General features: G+C 37.4%; 1 protein-coding gene and 1 pseudogene across 1 annotated transcript in view; one reads left to right on the forward strand and one right to left on the reverse strand.

Annotated features, from left to right (window-relative positions):
- ASXL2 (ASXL transcriptional regulator 2) overlaps nt 1-20069 on the reverse strand; it is a 178202-nt gene extending 158133 nt beyond the window's left edge. The window contains exon 1 of the mRNA XM_069072009.1: nt 19700-20069. Within this exon, the coding sequence (XP_068928110.1) occupies nt 19700-19756 (57 nt within the window). The 5' untranslated portion in view covers nt 19757-20069. The remainder of the gene's footprint in view (nt 1-19699) is intronic.
- LOC138149103 (PRELI domain containing protein 3B pseudogene) lies at nt 8405-13340 on the forward strand (annotated as a pseudogene).
- Nucleotides 20070-22594: the final 2525 nt, after the last annotated feature.

Here is a 22594-nt window from a genome sequence, read left to right on the forward strand (position 1 = left end):
TAAAATACTTAAGGGAAGTGATTATCATGGGCATGGGAGAGGATGATATTATTAAAAAGCAAAGCAGGATAATGAATTTGAAAATGTAAGATAATTTGCAGAAATATCTAATAATTTTTAAAAATCAGAAATCTAAATAATACAGGGTGGGAAGTACCTGTCTTGAGCTGTTCTCTCTTTTCCCACATCATCAACTCTCATACATTCATTTCTCAGATCTATTTATCCAGCCAGATCTATTTATCTAGCTGTAAGTTCTCTTTTGATCTTGTCTCGCATCTCAGCACCCTACTGAGCATCTCAAACTGGATGTAGATATCCTTTATAATCCTTAAACTTCTCCCCAAACTCTCCCTTCATCCTAAATTCCCTATTACTGGCACTACCCTTCTCTAGTCACCTTAGTTCACATACTAAGTATAATCTTCAACCCTTCACTTTCACTCCCCATATCAAACCAAATGCCAAGTCCTTTCAACTTTCTCTTTACAACATATATGCTTCCTTCTCTCCTGTGATACTGATACCTTCCATAGGAAGCCTTCCTCAAACCTTTTAAATTCCATACCTTCCCTCTGTTAATTATTTCCTATTTATCTTGTATATAGCTTGATTGTATATATTTGTTTGCATGCTATTCCGCCCCCCCCCATTAGATTGTAAGCTCCTGGAGGGCAGGTACTATTTTTCCTTTTTTGGAGGGATCCCCAGTGCCTAGCAGTGCCTGGCACATAACAGGCACTTAATATGTTTATTAAATGAATAACTTATCCTTGGCCAAAGATATTTTATCAGAGGAACCCTAAAAAACCACTACTATCAGTTCTCAAAAATGAGGTAGTTCAGTAAAATGTGATTAGGACATAAACAGTACTCTTCTTAAAAACAGACAATGTGATCAAGAAAAAAAAAGGAACAAGTTTTAAGTCTTTTCTCATTTCTGAGAAATTACAAAATTACATTACAGATGCTATACATCTGCAGTTTTCAAAAAAAATTAATTCATCTAGAAAAAAATTATAGATCTCCAGCAATAAACTATGATGTGAAAACAAAAGGCATCAATAAAAATTATTTCAAAAGACATTTTTTTAAAAGAATTCAAAATACCACTAAATTAACATACCCCAAAGACACCATAAAAGGAAAATGACCTATATGTACAAAAATATTTATAGTAGCATTTTTTTGTGGTGGCAAAGAAGCAGAAATTATGGGAGTGTCCATCGACTGGGCAATAGCTGAATGAATTATATTATACAAATGTAATGAAATACTATTTATTGTGGTGAAAGAAATGATGAAGAGGATGGTTTCAGAGAAAGCTGCTGAGATTAGTATGAACTGACTGATGAAGGTTAAGTGAGAACAATCTGCAGAATAAAAAAAAACACTGAAAAGATAAACAAAACTTTGAATGACTTGAGAGCTCTGATTTCAAGAAGATTCATGAGAGGAGCTATGCTACCTACAGAAAGATAATGGATTTAGAATGCATACTGACACATTTTTTTGAACATGGCCAAGGAGAGAATTTCTTTGGAATTTACATATTTATTAAATAATTTTGTTTTGTTTTTGTAATGGAGGAAGCAAAATGGGAGGGAGAAAATAATTTTTTGTTAACTGAAAATTATTTTAAATTTAAAAAGAATAGCACAAAAGATAAATGGACAACTCTAGTTACATAAAATCAAGTTGGTTTTTTTTGTGTGTGTTTTTTTTTTTTTAAGCAATCAGGGTTAAGGTTAAGTAACTTGCTCAAGGTTACACGGCCAGTTATTTCTGGGTGTGGTGCTAGGTATCTGAGCCCTGATTTGATCCCCAGGTCATCCTGACACTGGAACTGGTGCTTTTACTCGCTGAGCCACCTGGCCGCCCCTAAGCAATTGGGGTTAAGTAACTTGCTCAAGGTTACACGGCCAGGTGTTTCTGGGTGGGTGCTAAGTGTCTGAGCCCGGGATTCGATCTCCAGGTCTTCTCAACACTGGAGCCGGTGCTCTTACTTGCTGTGCTACCTGGCCGCCCCAAGTTGTTTTTTTTTTAATTAATGCTGCTAAAATTAGCAGGGAAGCACTTAACTTGAAAAAAAATTTTGCAAATTTTTCTAAAGGTCTCATTAACAAGATATAGAAGGAAATTTTATTCAAATTTATATAAATAAAAGCCGTTCCCCAACTGATAAATGGTCAAAGAACATGGAGACAGCTCTCAAAGGGAAATACCCAAGCTAATTAGCAGTCTTTTTTTTTTCAAATGGTCCAATTCACTATTAGAGAATGCAAATTAAAGCAAATGAAATTGCACCTTATACCAATCCAAAGATGACAAAAAAGGAAAGAGATGTGTTGGAGGAGCTGCAGAAAAATGGACATATCAATGCACTGCTGGTGATGCTGTGAACAGGTAGGGACATCCTGAAAAGCAATCTGGAATTATGCCCCCAAGGCCACTAAATTTGCATACCTTTGACCCATGGAGTCCACTACTAGTTCTATAACAGAAAGACATCAAAGAAGAAAAAGACTCATATATACAAAAATATTTAGAGGAATCTAAGAGAGTGTACATTAATTGGGGAATGGCTGAACTGTATCTACTGTACTATAAAATGGCAATTCAGAGAAACCCAGAAAGGGCTTGAATGAACTTAATATAATTTGCACAATAATAATACTGTAAAAATGAACTCTTAAAAAATAAACTATGATCAATGCAATCATGAGTTCAAAGGATCAATGCTGAACTATGTGACTCACCACAAAAGAGTTAATGAATTTAAGATAAGAATGAAACATATTTTTGGATGGGGCCAATGCATATTTATCACATTCTTATGTCACTAGGTGGTATAGTAGTCATTAAACACTGAACCTCGAGAAATAATACCTGAGTTCAAATCTGGCCTCCCAACACTTACTAGCTGTGTGACCCTGGACAAGTCACTTAACCTTTGTCTCTCCAAGTGTAACGTGAGAATATTAATAGCACCTCCCTCCCAGGGTTGTGGTAAGGATAAAATGAGGTAATATTTGCAAAGTGCTTTGTAGTGCTATATAAATGCTACCTATTGTTATTATGTCTTTGTTTTTCTTGGAAATGTGAAGAAAATAAATGCTGAATTTAAAAAATTAAATAATTTTTTTAAAAAAATCAACAGTATAGGGGCGGCTAGGTGGCGCAGTGAATAAAGTGCTGGCCGCAGAGTCAGGAAGACCTGAGTTCAGTTCCGGCCTCAGACACTTAACACCCACACACAAAAAAAAAACCTAGCCATGTAACTTTGGGCAAGTTACTTAACCCCAATAGCCCTCCAAAAGGAAAAAAAAAATCAACAGTACACTTACATAACTCAAGAAGACAAGTTTAGACTTTAATTTTTCTTGAATTGAACATGCATGCCCTCAGACAAGGTAGCACAAAGGAAAGCAAGATTTAAAAAGAAAAACCAAAGAAAAAGTTATCCTCAGCAACATGGCAAAAAGATTTGTCAAAAAACTGAATAAGCAACATGCCCTATCTCAAGCCCCCTCACAATAGTCATGCACTAAAAAGACATCTGTAAATAGATCAAACGTTATAATGAACATTTTGCAAATATTAAAGTTTTATAAATGTGAGCTATTATATTAATTTACCCATAATCATTTATCCAATAAACACAGTATGATGCAAGTTATAGTGAGGGTTTAGAAAGATACACATGACATGATTCTTATGGTTTGGGAAGTTTACAACAGAGTATGAAAATATTACAAATATGGAACGTATATTGTATATAGTTAAAAATCACTCCCCAGTAGCAGACTTTTATACAAATAAGTAAGATGATTGCAGGAATAATATAAAGTGCTTGGTCTTCCTCAAATTAGTTTGGTCACAAAGCATTTTTGAGGCTTAAAATTCAATCAAAGGAACTCAAATATTGTTTGGGAGGATATGAGAGGATAAAATATCCCCAAGAAAGGAATAAGGAAATTTTGAAACAAAACAAAAACTTTTAAAGACATATAGGTGGAAGCAAGGAAAGGTAAAAAGAGGACTGATAAAGGATGATATCATCCCGTAAAAATGGTGCCAGGACCAACAACCTATACCAATAACCACAATAAGCTTAAAATATATAGTAAACTCAAACTCAAAAGATTACACCATAAGAAAATTTAGAAGGTACCAGTGTAGCTTTCAATAGCTATGACTAGGGAAAGAATTCTTAACTAGGGACAGAGCAGACAAGAATACAAAGGACACACTAAAAGAAAAAGTTAAAGGGGTGAGAGTGGGGGAAATTCCTATTCCTTAAAACATACTATCAATCATTATTATCAAAATTCTCTCTTATTGAGCAAAAATTAGAGAAACATCACTGGAAGTGAATGGATATACAAGTATCCAATCAAATGTATATAGAAGTAGTAGTATTGGAAAACAAAAACTGGATAAAGGATTTATTTCACAAATGTACTTGGGAAAACTAGTTGTCAATGTGACAGGAAAGGAACTTTGACTCATATTCTACACCACATTTCTGCTGGTTGAGGGGCATAAACATTTTCTTTTTTAATCCAAGAAAAGTTGGAAGAAAATGAAATGCAATATTTAGCTCAATAGTGGAAGGAAGACAAACTTTTTTTGGATTCAATAAATAGAAAAGGGATGTGCTGGACTAGAATAAGATTATTTTAAAGTGCACAACTAAAAAAAAACCCTAAAAGATAAAGGAAAAACAGATTGGGAAAAATATCTATGGCAAAAATAGGTGATAAAAATTTGGTGTCAATAATATATAGAGGAGAGGCAATGGACATATAGTGGAAAAAGACATGGAGCTGAAGTCAGGTTGACCTAATTCAAGCCCTTGCTGCCTCTGACAAATCCTGACTGGGTGCAGACTGGGCCAAGTACCTTCACCCCTCAGTGACTCAAACTGTTCTCTGAGAACAAGCGTAACACTGTTACTAGTACTAAATTCCCTTGCTTCCTTAAAAACTTAGTTCAAGCAATGCCTTATACATCAGAAGTTCTTAATCTGGGATCCAAGGGTTTAGCTGCTGATTTATTCATTTTATAAATTTTGATTATTTATTTTATAAATGGAGAAACAAAGACCAAAAGATTAATCATTTGCCCTGTGTCATACTAGTGTCTGAAGTAAAAAATGAACTCAAGCCTTCCTAAGTCCAGGCCCAGCATTCTTCATGGGGTCATTTAACTGTCTCTGATAAAAATATAACTGGAATTACCCTCTCTCTGCCTCAGTTTTCTCATCTATAAAATGGAGATTTTTAAAAATCACCTATTTCCCAGGATTTTTATCAGGATCAAATGAGATAATATTTATAAAGTACTCTGCAAACTTAAAAGAATTATATAAAAGCTAGCTATTATCATTATTACTATTATTAATCCTATGTATAAGTTAAGCACCCCTGTTCTATAGGAAGTTTTTCCTGATTCTTACTACTAATTAATGAGTACACACACATCCCAAATTTACCTTGCATTTATTTTGTATATACATATCTCCCCTGAGAGAATGTACAGGAACTGCTTCAATTCTGTATATGTTCAAGCACTTAGCATAGTGCCTGGACAGAGTACTTCGGACTGATCAACATTAGTAAAAAGAATACTCTCGTTCATGAGCTCGCTATGTTGATAAAATCACAGTTCCAGGTAAAATAAAATAAAATATGTAAGGGACTATTAAAATTTCACCATGTTAATTCCCACTCCACAAACACTAAATGGTCAAAGGATGTTGATAATCTTCAAAAGAGAAAACAAACAATAATCATTTTTAAACTGTTAATCAAAGAGATGCAAGTTAAAACATCTTTAAAATATCATATCACACCCCCCCAAAATATGTAAAAATGCAGCAAAACAATGCTCACAGGGCTGTGACAAAACATATACACTCATTCATTGCTGCTGCAATTACAAACTTGTAAAATCCTTCTGGACAAGAATATGGTAATAAAAAGTAAAGGTTACAAAAGTAATCATTTCATAAGGATTATATATGACAAAATTGCTGGTAAAGATAGATAACAATTTAGAGGAAATTGGGTTTACAGATGTTGCAATTTCATTTGATATAACACAATAAACTCCAAATGAACCTAGATTTAAAAGGGTTACATCATAAATATATTAAAGAACAGAAAAAGGGATGTCTTTCTCTACTGGAGGTGAGGAAGAATTCCTGACCTAACAAGTGATAGAGAGGATAAAAGGCAAACAGACAATTTTATTGACATAAAGTTGTGAAAGTTTTCCATAAACAGAATCAATGAAGTTAGAAGAAACAGAAAAAGGGGGTGGGGGAATCTGTGCAGTAAATTTACCTGATAAAGATCTGGTATCCAAGATATATAGGAGATTGATTCAAATATTTAACAAGAGCAATTGCCAGAAAACAGTAAAAACAAATGAACAGCACTTCTCAGGAGGAGAAATCAAATATAAACAATATTTTAAAAATCCAACAAATTACTAAGAGAAATCAAAATAAGAGCAATTCTGAACTTCTACCTCACATCCACCAGATTGGAAAAAATAAAAAGGAAAATAACAAAAGTTGGAAGGGATGTGAGAGGAAAGGCTTTCTTGCATTGTTATGGAACAATACAAGACTACTAGGCTTTCACAAGCCCCCCACCCCCAAAAATCAAAGACATGGGTATCACTTTTTATCTACACAAACAAGGAAGAAAAGGTTAGCAGTAAGAGGTGACTCTTGAGTCTCATTCTCATCTGAAGTAATCAAAGAAGAAATGAATACATATGTGCTGACACACATTAAGCTGGGCACAGAAATGCACTTCACTTATCAGGGAACCATGAAGGAAAGGAAAGAAGGGGAAAGGGGGGAATAAGAAGGATAGATTTTGAGGAGAGATTTAAAAGAAAAAAATAGAATAAGATGTTTGAGCTCTAGGTGAGGGAAAAATCAAAAGGATAAGGAAGGAGATTACACCATTTGGTATAATCTACAGTACTGATGCTGAACTCACTCCTCCCTCATCATTTTCTTCTTCATAAAAAAAAAGAAGAGGAAAAGTACAGTCAGTTCTGCTGTACCTACAAGCATTCCCAAAAAGCACTGAGATATCAAGTAACAAAAACCACATGGCTTATATGAAAATGGGGTTAGTGGCAAGACTTCGGTGAAATTAAAAACTTCAGTGACATTTAAAAAAATAGGAACCCAATAAAAACAACAGCAGTTTTATACATGTTACATGGTTAAAAAATATAAATAATGCAGCGACAAACGTCCTCCACCTTGGGCTGCTAATGGAGGGCAGAGACTCAGTGGGCAGTAACTTCTGGCCACAGAGGAAGGAGGGGTGCAGGATACAGTTGGACCAGCCTTCCTCTGCCCACAGCAACTAGTGCATCAGAAGACCTAAAGTCTGCTTGTAGAAATAAGTATCAGAAGAACTGCAGCTTATAAATTAGTGTGAAGTGGTACAGTTTTCTGTGCTCTCACTGTATCTCCAAGAAAAAATTACAGATAAGCAAACTAAAAATTTACATTATGCTCAAAATATTCTCTAAATAGATTAAATCCACTGAAATAAAAACATATTCTCAAAATAAGCAATATAGCAGATCTGATTGCATAACAGAATAAGATGGGAGGAAATTAAGCATAACTGTGAATGTGAATGGGATGGACTCACCTATAAAACAAAAGAGGACATGAGAATGGATTAAAAACTAGAATCCAACAACATGCTGTTTGCAAGAAACATACTTCAACAGAAAAATAGACACAGAGTTAAAAAAAATGGGCTAGAGTAAAATTTATCATGCTTCAGATGAAGTTTTAAAAAGGCAGGAGTAACAATTATGATCACACACAAAACAAAGGCAAAAACTGACTTAATTAAAAAGATTACTGAAAGACATCAGAGACCGAATTAATATCAAAACTAAATATAGGCACTAAATGGTATTACAGCTAAATATTTAAAGGAAAAGTTAAATGAATTACAGGGAGAAACAGACCATGTAATTATAATAGCAAGGGACCTCAATTTACCTAAGGTCTAGATAAACTTAATCCAAAAATTTTAAATGAAGCACTTGAACAGAATTTAGAAAAGTTAAATAAGACAGAATTCTGGAGAATAATGACTAATTATATATATATATATGTGTGTGTGTGTATATATTTATACATATACATATACATATATATATATATATATATATATTTCTCAGCATGGCAACTTCATGAAAACTGACCAATGTATTAGAGTAGAAAGGCAGAAATAGTAAAGTCATCTTTACCAGACAATAATATGATGAAAATTATAACAGGTTACTGAATTCATAACCTAATCCTAAAGAATAAGTGAGTAAAAAACAGAAGGTAAAATGAACAATTTTGATTATATAAAAAGAGTTTTTACAGAAACAAAACCAATGCAATTAAAATTAAAAGAGAAGCAGGTAAATGGGACAAAACCTTTGCAACAAATTAAGGGTTTCATTTCTAAAATATGTGGAGTTGCCTAAAATTTATAAGAATATGAGCTATTCCCCAATTGATAAATGGTCAAAGGATATAAACAAGCAGTTTCCAGAAAGAGAAATGCAAGCTATGAATAGCCATTTTTTTTATGCTCTAGATCGTTAGAAAAATTAAAAAGCAACTCTGAGGTTACACCTGATATCCACTAATATGACAAAACTGACAAAAAGGGAAAATGACAAATGCTGGAAGGAATATGGGAAAACTGGTACATTAATGCATGCTACATTAGCGGTGGAGCTGTGTAGTATTCCAGCCATTCTGGAACTCTACCACAGTGCTTAGCACATAAGCAGGTGCTTAATAAATGTTTAATTAATAAATTCTGGAAAGCAATTTAGAACTATGCCCAAAAACTATTCAACTGTGTATACTGCTCCAATCTAGTGATACTACTACTATGTCTATACTCCCTAAAAGATCAAAGAAAAAAGAAAAGGATCCATGTGCACAAAAATATTTATAAAATTCTTCTTGCAATAACAAACTAAGGGGGTGCCCATCAACTGTGGAATGGCTGCTTTATGAATGTAATGGAATATTAGCCTGTTATAAGAAATGAAACAAATGGTTTCAGAAAAACCTGGGAAGACCTGTATGAACTTAAGCAGAGTAAAATGAGCAGAACCAGGAAAAGAATTTATAGCACAAAAACAATATTGTGAAGACAAACAACTTTGAAAGCTTTAGGAACTTTGATCAACACAGTAACCAACTACCATTTCAAGACTCCTAAAGTAACATGTTACCCACTTCCTAATAGGGAGGTGATGGACTCTGAAAGCAGACTGTGACACATTTTGAGGGGGTAGGGGAGAAGAATGGCCAATGCACAAATCTGTTTTGCTTGACTAATGCGTCTGTACAAGGAGTTTTATATTTTGTTTTTTTTTCCTTACTTTCTCAAAGGGGGAAGGAGATTTTCTTGCTTTCTCAAAGGGATATGCTACAGAGAGATCTGAAAAAAAAGTTTACTTTTAAAAAGTTAGAATGTAAAAACAGTGATACCAAAAATAAAGGGGAAAAGTGTCAATGAATTTTTTAAGGGACCAAAAGGGGATACAGACAAGCAAGCAGAACAGTGGTAGAACTACATTATTAAACTTAAAATACATAAAAATTGTCATATTTTTGACCCAATATATTATTCCTGCATTAAGACTATATTAACAGGGGCAGCTGGGTGGAGAAGTGAGTTAAAGCGCTGGCCCTGGAGTCAGGAGGACCGGAGTTCAATTCTGATCTCAGACAGTTAATACCCACACACCCACACACACAAAAAAGAAACTAGCCATGTAACCTTGGGCAAGTTACTTAACCCCAACTGCCCTCCAAAAGGCCAAAAAAAAAAAGAAAAGACTATTATTAACAGTGTTGCCATCAATAAGAAAAAAGTTATCAAAAGATTTTCATAGGCTGCAAGCAAGTGGAAGAAGGGTAGTGTCACCTCTTTTCCCCTAGTGTTCCTTATTACCATCCAGACATCATGCTGTTTGCTAGCAACATGAAGATTTGGACTTGTTAAAGCACGTTTTCGACCACCCATGGGAAATAGTTACAACAACTGCTATGCAGAAATATCCAAATCCTATGAATCCAAGTGTGGTTGGAGTTGATTTATTAGATGGACATACAGATCCCACTGGGAAATTGAATAGCCACAGACTGCAAGCAAAGAATGGGGAATGCTTTCTATAGTGAAATTGCTTATTGATGCAGCAAGAACCAAAACATACGGCTTTTTGTATGGAACATTTTGTAGTTCATTCCAGGGAGAAAAGAATGGAGCTTAAATTCACTAATATTTCATTTACAAATATGATTTCAATAGAAGAGACATATATAAACCACATCCTCAAGAACCAGTAAAGACCATTTTGACTCAAGAAGCCATAATCACTGTGAAAGGAGCAAGCCTTAGCAGTTATCTAGAAGGACTGATGAAAAGTATAATATCATCTAATGTTAATAAAGGCTGAGAGGCAATGGAGTGGGTAATTAACAAATTAAATGCTGAGATTGAAGAGCTGACTGCTTCAGCAAGAGGAAGCATAAGGACACCTATGGCTGCAGTAGCACTTATAGAGAAATGATAACGACTATTTACATGAAACATTAATAGGTCCACCATGGTCTCTCCAGGCTGGTAACATATTTATTCATATTTGATATTTAAGAAGTATATCTATATATTAGGTATTCAATTAACTTAGAGAAAGGTTGAAACTTTTGATAGAAAAAGAGAAGATGAAGGGCTTCTCAACATATGGGGTCAACTGTAATTAACATTGCCCAAAAATACCATGCAATGTCAAGTTTCCAATATTTAAAGATTCAAGGATTTTTCAAAGGAATACCTTAACCAGAAACTGGCATGCTGACTCTTCATCAAATTAAATTTTATAAAATTTAATTCATGAGACTCTATCTGGCTTTGGAACAATTTGAAAATGACGCAGAAATTGCCCAAGTAGTTCTCCTGCTGTAATAACTTTCTTTGGAAAGAAGGAAAGTATATTACATGAAATCCAAATGCATTTGTACAAAAGCAACTGGCTTTGAAAATCTATGGCATTCTGAATTGGTACTCAAGTGTAAGGAATATAAAGAAATCATTTAAATCTGTACTAGATGCTTGCGATACAAAGACAAAAACAAGTGGATCTTCTATGAAGAATGAAGAGATGTGGGAAAAAATCTCAAGATGCAACCTGATGTATTATAATTTGCAAGGTGGAAGTATGCTCATATTGAGATGTTAGATCCACTCAGTTATTAATGAAATAATTGAGCATTTTTGCTTTAGCTACATCAAATTTATGGCAACTGATTTTTTATATGCTGGCCTTTTCATGTAAGCAATGAACATAGTACATTTATGAAATTTTTAGAAAACTTGAAGCATTAAATTTTGCTATCTTAAATATAGAGAAATTTAAAATAATATTTTAATAGTACTGCTGCTCATAGAAAAAGGGTACCCTCAGGTAGAAGGAATGGTAGAGAATATACCTGACATGCAGAGAGGAAGATCAGAATTTAAATGCTACCTCTGACACTTTGCTAGTCATATGAACTTGGACAAGTCATGTAACTTTTCTCAGGTTCAGTTTCCTCATCTGTAATGTGGGGATAAAAAGATATATAACAGGAAGGACAGCTAGGTGGTACAGTAGATAAGAGTGCTGGACCTGGAGTCAGGAAGCCTCCTTCCTGAGTTCAAATCTGGCCTCAGACACTTTACTGGCTGTGCCACCTTGGGCAAGTCATTTAACCCTATTTGCCTCAGTTTCCACATCTGTAAAATGAGAAGGGAGAAAGAAATGGCAAACCACTCTTTGCCAAGAAAACCCCAAATGAACTCACAAATAGTCAGCCATGACTGAACAACATACAGTAAGAGCAATGTCTTAACACCTATGCCTAGTTAAAGTAGTTTCTTCCCTGAAAAGGTATCAAGATCTTCCTCCAGACATGGCTAGTTCCAAGACTGAAGTCTCAAATTTTTGTTCATCCCTACTCTCTCATTAATCTTCAATCTCTTCATGTCTACTGGTTTAGAAGGAAAGGTGGGATCCTATGAACTAAAGGCTAAAATTCCATAGGACAAGTCAGCCTAGAAATGAATGAAAAGCTCTTAAAAATAACTATGACAATAAAAGTACAGAAAGAAATAATTCCAAGGAGAAAAAATAATGGAAACTGTACTGAGATCAATCAATGCCCAGTAACTTCACTACCCAGCTTAAATTTTAAAGACCTGTACATGCAAGGGGATTAAGGATTTTTAAAAAGGTCCCACTCTTACCAAAATACCTATATCAGCACTTTTCATAGTAAAGAACTAGAAACAAATATTTACTGACTGAAGCTTGACTAAACAAAGTGTGGTACAAGTACACAGTAGAATATTACTGTGCCACAATAAACAACAAATATGAAGAATGAAGTAATGCATAGGAAGATATGAATTCAGCAATGTAAAGAAAGGAACTAGCAAAACAATACTCAAAGGCACAATGTCAATGAAAAGACCAAAAGATAAAAATAAAAACTGAATCCTGTATATAACCTCTGAAGAGGTGATATAACAATGCCTCCTTCACTTCCTTTGCAGAGATAAGGAAACACTGGTATTAGAACACTACACAAACTCTCAGATTCAGCTAAAATGTTGGTTTCTTTTACTGAACTGCTTTTCTAAAAAAAATTTTATTATGAGGAATGATTCTAAGGGAGCAAGCAGAGATTTAGTGGGAAATGAAGGAGATATTAAAAACAAAGTACATTTATAAAAAAATATTTTAAAGGACATATATAGAAGATGGAAACAATACCAGATTTTAAAAGGCATCAATAAAAAAAGAGGTGGTTAGACGGCACAGTGAATAGAGCACTGGCCCTGGAGTCAGGAGGACCTGAGTTCAAATCCAGCCTCAGACACTTAACACAAAAACTAGCCCTGTGACCTTGGGCAAGTCACTTAACCCCAATTGCCCTCCAAAAAGCAAAAAAACAAAACACATGGTCTAGAGCTATAAGAATAGTGGAGGGGTATTAAAACTACCAATAAATTGGATAAAAAAAAACCTTACCAATAGGTTGAGGCTGGCAAGGAAACCCAAGGACAAGAAAGGTGGGGGTGGGGGTGTTAAGTTATAATGGCAAAAAGAAAATCAAAGGTCTTCAAGGTAGACAGGATAACTAAAACAGAATAAAGCAGAGTACAGAGATCTTATTTCACTTCTGTTTTTCTCTTCAAAGAGGACTTCTGGACTGGGAAGTACCAAACAAATATAGCTGAGAGACACGATGTTCAAGAAAAGAGACAATAAGAGAGCATGGTAGCTCCATTAGGTTACTGAAAAGTCAACTAGTCAGGATGAATGACATTTCTGAGTACTACTGGAACTGGCAGGTGTGAGAGATGAACCACTGTCGTTGACGATCTTTTAAAGATAACAGAAACCAGAAGATGTGCCACAAGACTGAAGGGGCAATGTCACAATTTTCAAAAAAGAGAAGATGTATTCTGCAAAATAAAACCAATGGATTTTACTTCCAATTGTTAGCAAAATTCTACAATATGTTAAAAAACTGTTTAGTGAAAATCTACAAAATGAAGAAGTGATTTTTTTTTTTTACAGTTATTATGCCTGTATTAGGAAAAGGCTTATACCAAACTAATTTCATTTTTTTTTTGTCAAGGTTACTAAACTGGCAGATCAAGGGAGAGTCATAGAGCTTAATCAGATTTTAGCAAATCATCTGATAAGTTCCCTCATGTTTGTATGGAAAAAACAGGGTCTTGGGCTATTAGACAGAACAATTACAAGGTTTCAGAACTGACTGAATGTCTAGAGTCAGAGTAGCCATTAATCATTCAATGTCAAATCCAAAGGGTTCCAGTGGAGTGTCCTGGGGATCCATGCTCGGTCCTGGGCTGTTAAACATTTTTATCAATAACTTGAATACAAGTAAAGATTACATGCTTGTCAAATGTTCAAATGACACAAAGTTGGATTAGCTAATACATAGAATAGCAGGATCCAAAAGATCCTGACAGGCTAAAATACTGGCCCAAATTGTTTAAGACAAATTTTACTAAGTACAAATGTAAGATCTTAGTCTTGGATTCAAAAAATCAATTTCCTAAGTACAAGGTTAAAAAGGCATGGTTTGATAGCTGTTTGTCAGAAAAAGATCTCAGTGTTTTAATGGACAATAAGTCAATAGTGTAATATGACAGAAAAAGAGTACAATTCGGTCTGCATTGAGAGACACAGCTTTGTCTTTGTATCCTTAGTTCCTAGTACAACATTTGGCAAATAGTAGAAGACCTACTGACTTAAATGGAATTCACCATGAAAAAAGGTAAGAGTTCTGCTATAATCTTCCCTGTCAAACAACATGAGAGTGAGATGGTGCTTCACTGTGAATACTACATTTTTAGGAAGGACACTAATAAACTGGAGAATGGATAAGAGGGCAACCAGGCTGGTAAAGGATCTTAAGTTCATATTACATAAGGAGGAACTGAAGATATGAAATGTCTTCAGAAGAGTATTGATAGGTGTCACGTATCTAAATAGATTTACTCTATTTGGCACCAAAGTGCAAAATTAGAAGCAATAAATGCAAGGCAGAGTAAGGCAAAGTTCTGATATGATAGAAGGGGAAAAATCCTAACAATTTGAGCAATATACAAAAGTGGAACAGACCACCTCCAGAGGCAGTGGGTTTGCTCTCTTTGGAGTTCTTCAAGCAATAGCTGGAACCACCACTTGGGTAGGTTGTAGGAGTTCTTTTACAGGCATAAGATGGATTGGACTGCTGAGGTCTCTTCCAACTCAAAAATTCTATGACTCTGGGAATGAATAAATGACTTGGTCAGGGGCACAAAAAATCTCCTACTTATGACAATATTCCTCTGGATAGATAGAACCCATTCTATAATGCAGTTTCCAGCAAGGCACTGAAGGCCAGGAAAGAAAGAAAAAAGGAGGAGTAAGACTTTGTATGCACATGCATATGTGTGTGTGAGACAGCAAGGCTACATGGAACCTCTTTTAAAGACCCCAATACCCGCAAAACTTGTACATTTAAATCTTTTAACCTTTATAGTCAGCTTCAAAATGTCTTAAACTTTGCTTAATTAGGGTTTGAGGAGGTAGGATGGATATAATGGGTATTTGAGAGAGATATTTTAAGTTTCTTTAAGTTTGTCAAATCATTTTTCAAAGTTCTATTTCCATCTCAGTTTTCTAAAAAACCATCCCTTCCTTATCACTTGAAACTTCAAAAGTTCAGTTATCAAAGTTTTAGCTCTCTATCTTCTTTCTAAATTGGCCAAATTATTTCTTCCAAATAGCTTCTCTCTATAACATACTATTAGCTGACTGACTCCACATTTATTTAGTATTTGTATACGGAGCACTGTACCAAGAAAAGGGGCAGATGGGAAGTTTAGATAAGCTACAACCTCTGCTCTTAGAGACAAATAATTCTAATACATGAAAAGTTCATTAGAAACAGGAAAGCAAAGTATTATGCACAGTCTTATGAAACCAGAAAGAATACATATGAATAGGGTTTTATCATCAAGAATGGGAAGAAATTCAAAAGTTGAAGACCGAGGACATTTCAGCCATGTGTGGGCAAAGGCTTGGAAGTGTAAGCCAATGTTTTGGGGGGAAGAAGAGGGGAAATAGTCAAGTTTGGAAAGTTATTAAAGAAAAATATGAAAATGCTAGAAAGTAATGGCAGTGGATACTGGAGGGCCTTCAATGCCACTCAGAGAATTTTCAACTACTCTGAAGACAACTGGGATTCATGGATATTCTTATTAAACAGAGGAGTGACATGATAGTCCTAAACTAATTCTGTATCTTTGATTTCTGGCTTTTAGCATCCAATGCTAACAAAGAAAAAAATGGCCTAAGATTCTATCACTCTCCTTGTAACATTTTTTTTAATATGAATTACTACAAGATAAAACGTGATAGAAGAAACCAAGACAATGTGCTTTGGGAATAACTGAAGGAGAAAAATGACAGCTAAGGCATGGAGGAGGGACCAGGAAGACTCATAAAGCAGATGGTACTTGAGCTGAGCTTTGAAGGAAGAGGATTTTTTTAAACAAGCAGAGAATTTATCCCAGAGGTGGAAGACTAACCATGCAAAGAAGCAGAACATAGCATGTCAAGTTTGGGATACAACTAAGTCATTTAGTTTCACTGAATGGAGTACATAAAGAGAACTGTGTAAGATAAAGCTAGAAAAGAAGGTGTGAGCCATACTATAAAGGGCCTTAAATGCCAGACTCCTAAAGGTATTAAAAAGCCACTGGAAGATTTGACTCCAATGGACAAGGAAGCAATATCATCATATTTTAGCAACTATGTGAAGGATGGATGGGAAAGGTAAGAAATGAGTGGAAACAGGAAAGTCAATTAGAACTATTACAATAGTCTAAGGAGTGGCAATAATTATAGCAAGGTGATTAAAGCCTGATCTTAGATCTATTGTAAAGGCAAAATCAGTGAGACTCGGCTAATGATTGACTATCAGAATTGCGGGAAAAGCAGGAATGAAAGATGAGATTTTGAGCCTGAGCAACAAAGACTGGTGGCAATAACAGAAATTGGGAATTTTAGAGGGAACAGCAGGCTTTTTGCAGGGAAGGACAAGTTTGGACAAGAATTTAATGGAGTTAATGAATTTGAAATTGGAATTTGGAATTTAATGAGTTTAAAGGAATGAGGCACCCACAGAGAGCTATCCAGCAGTCTAATAGAGACTTAAAAAAATGAAGATTAGGAAATATGGAGATTTAGGTGTCACTTGTAGAAGTGACAACTGAACAGTTGGAATCACCAAGGGGAAGGAATAAAGTGAAAAAAGGAACCAAAACAAGAGAACTGAACAACTCCCACATTTAGAGGGTAGGAAGGGGACAATGAACTAAAGGAGAACCAGAAGAAAGTAGTGTCACAGAAGCCAAAGGATAAAATTATCCATGGGGAAAGCATAATCATGGTGGTATCCAATGCTGCAAAAGGGTCAATGAAAAGAAGGACCAAGAAAAACTCAATGAATTGGGAATTAAAAGATCAGTGATGACTTTGAGAAAGCATTTTCAGTTGAGTGGTGGGAATGGAAACCAAACTACAAGGGACCAAGGTATGAATGGGTGGTGAGGAAATGGAGGCAACTAGTAAAATGGACTAGTCATCTATACTTCTTGAGAAACTGAATTTGAGCAAAATTGCCAAGTTGGGGAATGCTTTCTTTTCTTATGTCAACACCAAGTCTTCCTGGATAGCATCAGAATTGACAGAAAGAACTCAGAGCAGGTGAATTCAAGACTGAAGGAAATTGTCACAAGGTTCCTGGTTAAATTTGAAACTTAAACTCCCATGGGTTTTAACATATACCAGTTTGGTTTTGCCAATGTCTCTTCTAATAATTCAGTGTAAAAGAAAAGAAGTGATAGAGAACACTAGGAAGAGACTGAAAGGGAGAAAGGTAATGATCAATAAAGCAATCTTTCATTTTGTCTTGTATTGAATGTACAGATGTGACATCACTTACCCAAAGTAGACTATAAATTTCATGAGAGTAGAGACTTGTCTTTTTCATCTTTGCATCCTTAATCCTTAATGCCTAGAAAAGGGCCCTGAATACACTCCAATACTGCAGCAGGAATATATGCAAGGTACTGTGCTAAGCAATGGAGGAGATAGAGACAGTACTTAACAAATGTTTGTTGAATTGAATCAGGTATTATGTTTGTGTAAGATTCAAATTAGGATAACAGTGACAAGAGTTAATAATACTAAACCCTTTGGATTCTAATCTGACTCAGACCTACACTAATTTTAAGTCTAGTCTTACTTACAGCTTAACTACTATCTTTTCTATTTTAACTCTAGCATAAAATGTACTTAAAAATGGCCAGTTAAAATAAATTTTCATGTAAGAATGAGAATGCTATTCTTATTCTATTAGTTATTTCCCCTTTTGTCACAGTCTATCAATTAACTGTTTTGTCAGTACTCATCTAAAGATAACATTTTTCAAATACAACAATCTTTATACCTAGAAAATTAACATTTTCATTTCAAAGCCACAAGGCATTTCTACTACAAAGTGCAAAGGAGCCACCTTTAACTTATAAATTAAAATATAGCTTTCCATTCAAGAGAGGAGAAAATGGGTTTTGTTGTAATATAAATACCTTAATCTTCCAAACAGCTGTGTATACACAGCAAGCATTTAAAAGTAAGGTTATTAAGGAATGTTTAAAAGTCTTATGGAAAACAGCTACTGAAAAAAAACTATTATATTTCTACAGAAGAACTCCACAAATTTTCTATCTTTTAGGAGAAAAAGTACCACCATAATCACAACTTCAAAGAAAGTAATTTACAAATGTTACAGCAAGGCATTGTATACATTTTTATTAAGGATTTTTCCATTTCTCTAGAAATGTGTTTAACAGGACAAAGTTTGTAAATGGAATAATAGTACATTCATACTTCTCTTTAAAGTTGCCTGTGTATGTCTTATCAATTAATAAACATTTATTGAGCTTCTTACTAGGTACCCAGTAACTGTATTATGCTGTGGTGGTATCTCTTTGCTATATACCATTTTCATTTTTATATATTCCTAGGTGCTTATTGAATGCTTGCTGACTTTTTTAAGTTAAGGTATACCTGACCTCTTTCTCACTTCCGAATTCTGAAATGATGCTAGGGGCTGATTTACAGTTACACCCATGGTGATGTAATGGACTTCACTTTCCCTTAAAGTTTCATCTCCACATATACACGCCTCGAATTTTTATTTGAACTGGAGGAGGAGATCATCAGCATTTCCCTAATAAGACTTACAATACTCTTAATTCACCTCTAGGGTGAAGAAAGCCTAGGTTTTTAAACCTGATGTCAACAAGACTCAACTCCTGCTCCTCTCAGGAATCCCCGCAGCAAACCTTGAGGCCCCCATCATTTTCAATAGAGGCGCAGTCCGAGTAAACTACAGGTCCCACCATGCACCGCTGCCCAGATCACGGCAGGTCTCTACGGAAACAGAAAAATCCTCCCCAAGTCCCACCTGTTACTTCGTTTCTAAACACCGCCCGCACTTTCCGCTCAGACAACAGCCCAAAACAAAGAGCCGCGACCCAGAGCCGGCTTCTCCAGCAGAAATTAAGCCGGGGCCCAGGCGCGGCATGGTGGGGCTGGGTGCCGCTGGCTCAACCCGGGTGCCCAGCAGCAGCGTCCCGGCTTCCCGGGGCCAGACGTAAGCACCAGGCGTCTCCGCCCGCTTCCCGCAGGATGCCCAGCCGCGTACCCCGAGAAGAGGCGGAGTGGGAGGTGCCGGTCGCCAACTTCTTCCCAGGACCAGAAGGGGGTCGCGTCTGCCCGCGTCCTGGGCACCGGCCCCGCTCCCCGAGCCCATGCCTGGGTCGGGGCGATGCGCCCGGCGCCCGCACTAACGGCCGCCCCGATACGCGCGCGGTTTTGCAGGCCCCTCGGCCGGTGCGGGGCGTCCCTCAGGCCGGTGGCCGCCCTCCCCCCGCGGCCAGTCCCTCCCTCCTGGGCTCCGCCCGGCCTCCCCCGTCCTTCCTTCCCCGCCTCTCACCGTCTTGGCGGCCTCCGCCCAGGTCCTGCCCTTCTTCCTACGGCCCTTTTCCCTCATGTCGGGGCTTAGATTGGCTGGGAGGTTCCCGTGTCCGGGGTCCGGCCGCCCGCCCTCTCGCCGCTAGCTCGCTCGCTCGCTCGCCCGCCCGCCTGCGCGGCTTTCCCCGCTGTGCCGGGAAAGGAGGAAGAAAGGGGGAAGTGGAGCCGAAGGAGAGCCCAGGCCGAGGGAGCAGGAGCAGCAGCGAGAGGGGCCGCGCGCTGGGGTCTAGGGGGCGGCCGGTCCTCTGGCTGCCGTTGCCACTGCCGCTGCCGCTGCCGCTGCTACTGCCGCCGCCGCCGCTGCTGCCATATTGGACTCTTACTGTACAGACGGGCGCCGCGGTCATGTGACCACTCCCGCGCCGCCCGTCCCCTACTGTAAGGACCCCATGCGCACGCGCGGTTCCGGAGCTGAGGGGGGAGGCGGGGAAGGGAAGCGAGGGGGGCTACACGTTTAGAGCTCTAAAAGGCGGCAGCGACCTCACCCCTTTCCTGTCCCCGCCCCTCGCCGACCCCCCGACCTCTGCTCTCGAGCATGCGCCTGGCTGAGCGGCCTTATAGACAGCAGCGTCCTACCCTACGTCGCACACGCTGAAACCGGAATTGTGTCTGCGGAAGTTAGTCAATCCGCAAATATTTAGGGGTAGCTGAGCGTGTGGCAGGAGCTGTGGCCAAGTAAGAAAGCATCTAATAGCAATGGCACCTTCCCTGCAAGAGTGACCCAATCAGAGAACTGTAGATTTGGAGCTGCAAGGAATCCAAGAGATTATCCAATCCAACTCCCGTCAATACACAGATGAGGAAACTGAGGCCCGGCGAGTTGAAATAGTTTGCCCAAAGTCACAGAAGTAAGCAGTGAAAAAAGACAATGGATTTGGACCTTAGAAACCTGGGTTCAAATCCTGACTGCCACTCCCTGTGTGACCCTAAGTAAGCCACTTGATCTCCCTGAGCTTCAGTTTCTTCTTACATAAAACAAGGAAGATAGACCACAAGAGTACTTTGCTTTAAATCTATGACCCTACCTGGTTTGTTGTTCAGTGGTGTCCAACTCTTTGTGACCTCGTGGACTGTATTGTCCATGGGGTTCTCTAAACAGGTTAAGAGACTTGCCAAGGGTCACATGGCTAGCGCATATCTAAGGCCAGATATACACTCAGGTCTTTCAGATTCCAGGCCCAATACTCTATCTCCTGAACCATCTAGCTGTCTCTGATCCTAAGTGGTGGTGGTGGTGGGATTCAAATTCTGGACCTCTGACTGTAAATCCAGCACACTTTCCAAAGCACCATGAGCCCAGGCCTGAAAAGATACACATTCCTGATTTTGCATAGTGAACCAGTTTAATAAAACACCTTAAGTAATTCCACTTTTAAACCAGCTTCTCAATTGCTCGAGTTTGATATTTTAGATCCAGTATGATTTCCTTGAAACTAAATTACAATCTAGTGGTCTTAAACCCATAAGCATAAAAATCCAACTGTGTGCTTGGTACCGGTAATAAAAAGATTAAAAATATATATATATTGCTCACAAGAAATTTTATACCGCTTAATGGGGAGATACAAAAAAGCTATGTTAACCTATGATTTCATGGGTTGGAAGGTTATCAGAAATGTATGCCCATAAAAAAAGGCAGACCTGTCACTTTAGGGAGAGCAAGGGTTAACAGTGTGGTACAATGCCAAGAACATTGGCTTTGTACTCAAAGGACCTAGATTAAAATTGTTCTTTGATCACTTACTACCTGTGTAATCATGTCTAAGTAACAACGTCCATGGACCTCAGATTTCTCATCTGTAAAATGATAGAGCTGAACTAGAACATCCCTTCGGTCCCTTCCAAGACTAAATATGTAATCCTATGTGCCATTGGTGACCACTCAACAATTAAAAAGAAAAAAACAGGAAGTAGCAAGTTGAGGGTACTCCCTGCTATATATTTACAGGAAAGCAAGAGCAGATTCATACAGGATGGACAACTATGGATGGGTTATTATCTGTAACTAAGTACCTACCTACTATGTGACAAACAGTCCTAGATGTGCAGTTACAAAGTTAAAAATGAAACAGTCTCTGTCCTCAAGGAGTTTATAGACCACTGGGGAAAACAATGTGTACACAGACAACTAAATATAAATATAAAGTAGATACAAAGTAATTTATCTTTTTTTTTTTGCTTTTTGGAGGGAGGAGGGCAGGACAGTTGGGGTTAAGTGACTTGCCCAAGGTCACATGGCTAGTAAGTGTTAAGTTTCTGAGGTCACATTTGAACTCAGGTCCTCCTGACTCCAGGGCCAGTGCTCTATTCACTGTGCCACCTAGCCACCCCCAAAGTAAACTTTTTGTAAAAAGAAATTAGGAGTAAAGCATTAGCTACCCCAGATATGTGTTAGAACATTCTGTTGGTATTCACTATCAAGGGACTTGACTGATAACACCAAATTTGACTTTGAAGAGTTGGGAGATTCTATTGTAGCCTCTATTCTCTCACATATATCTAAAGTGAAGTATGAGGACTTTAAAGGTCATCTGGCTCAATCCCTTCACATCAGTGGGATCACTGAACCATCAGAGACTTAAAATAAGCTCACAGTCATATAGTGGTTTTAAGGTGTACGAAGCACTTGGCTCATAACAACCAGGTAGATGGTGCAATTACTATGTCAGTTTTCCAGATCAGGGAACTACAGCTTTATAAGATCTAGTGACCTGTCTAAGGATCACATAACTAACAAATACCAAAGTTTGAACTTGAATTCGGCCCTTCTGACTCCATAACCAGAGCTGATGTCACAATACCATGCTACCTGCAAATGAGTGTGTACATAGGAAAGGTCAAAAAGAAGGGCATGAAA

This window comes from Petaurus breviceps, unplaced genomic scaffold (assembly GCF_028583685.1).
Source record: "Petaurus breviceps papuanus isolate PSGF00001 unplaced genomic scaffold, PetGlider_PUasm1.0 90845, whole genome shotgun sequence".
NCBI classification, from domain to species: domain Eukaryota; kingdom Metazoa; phylum Chordata; class Mammalia; order Diprotodontia; family Petauridae; genus Petaurus; species Petaurus breviceps.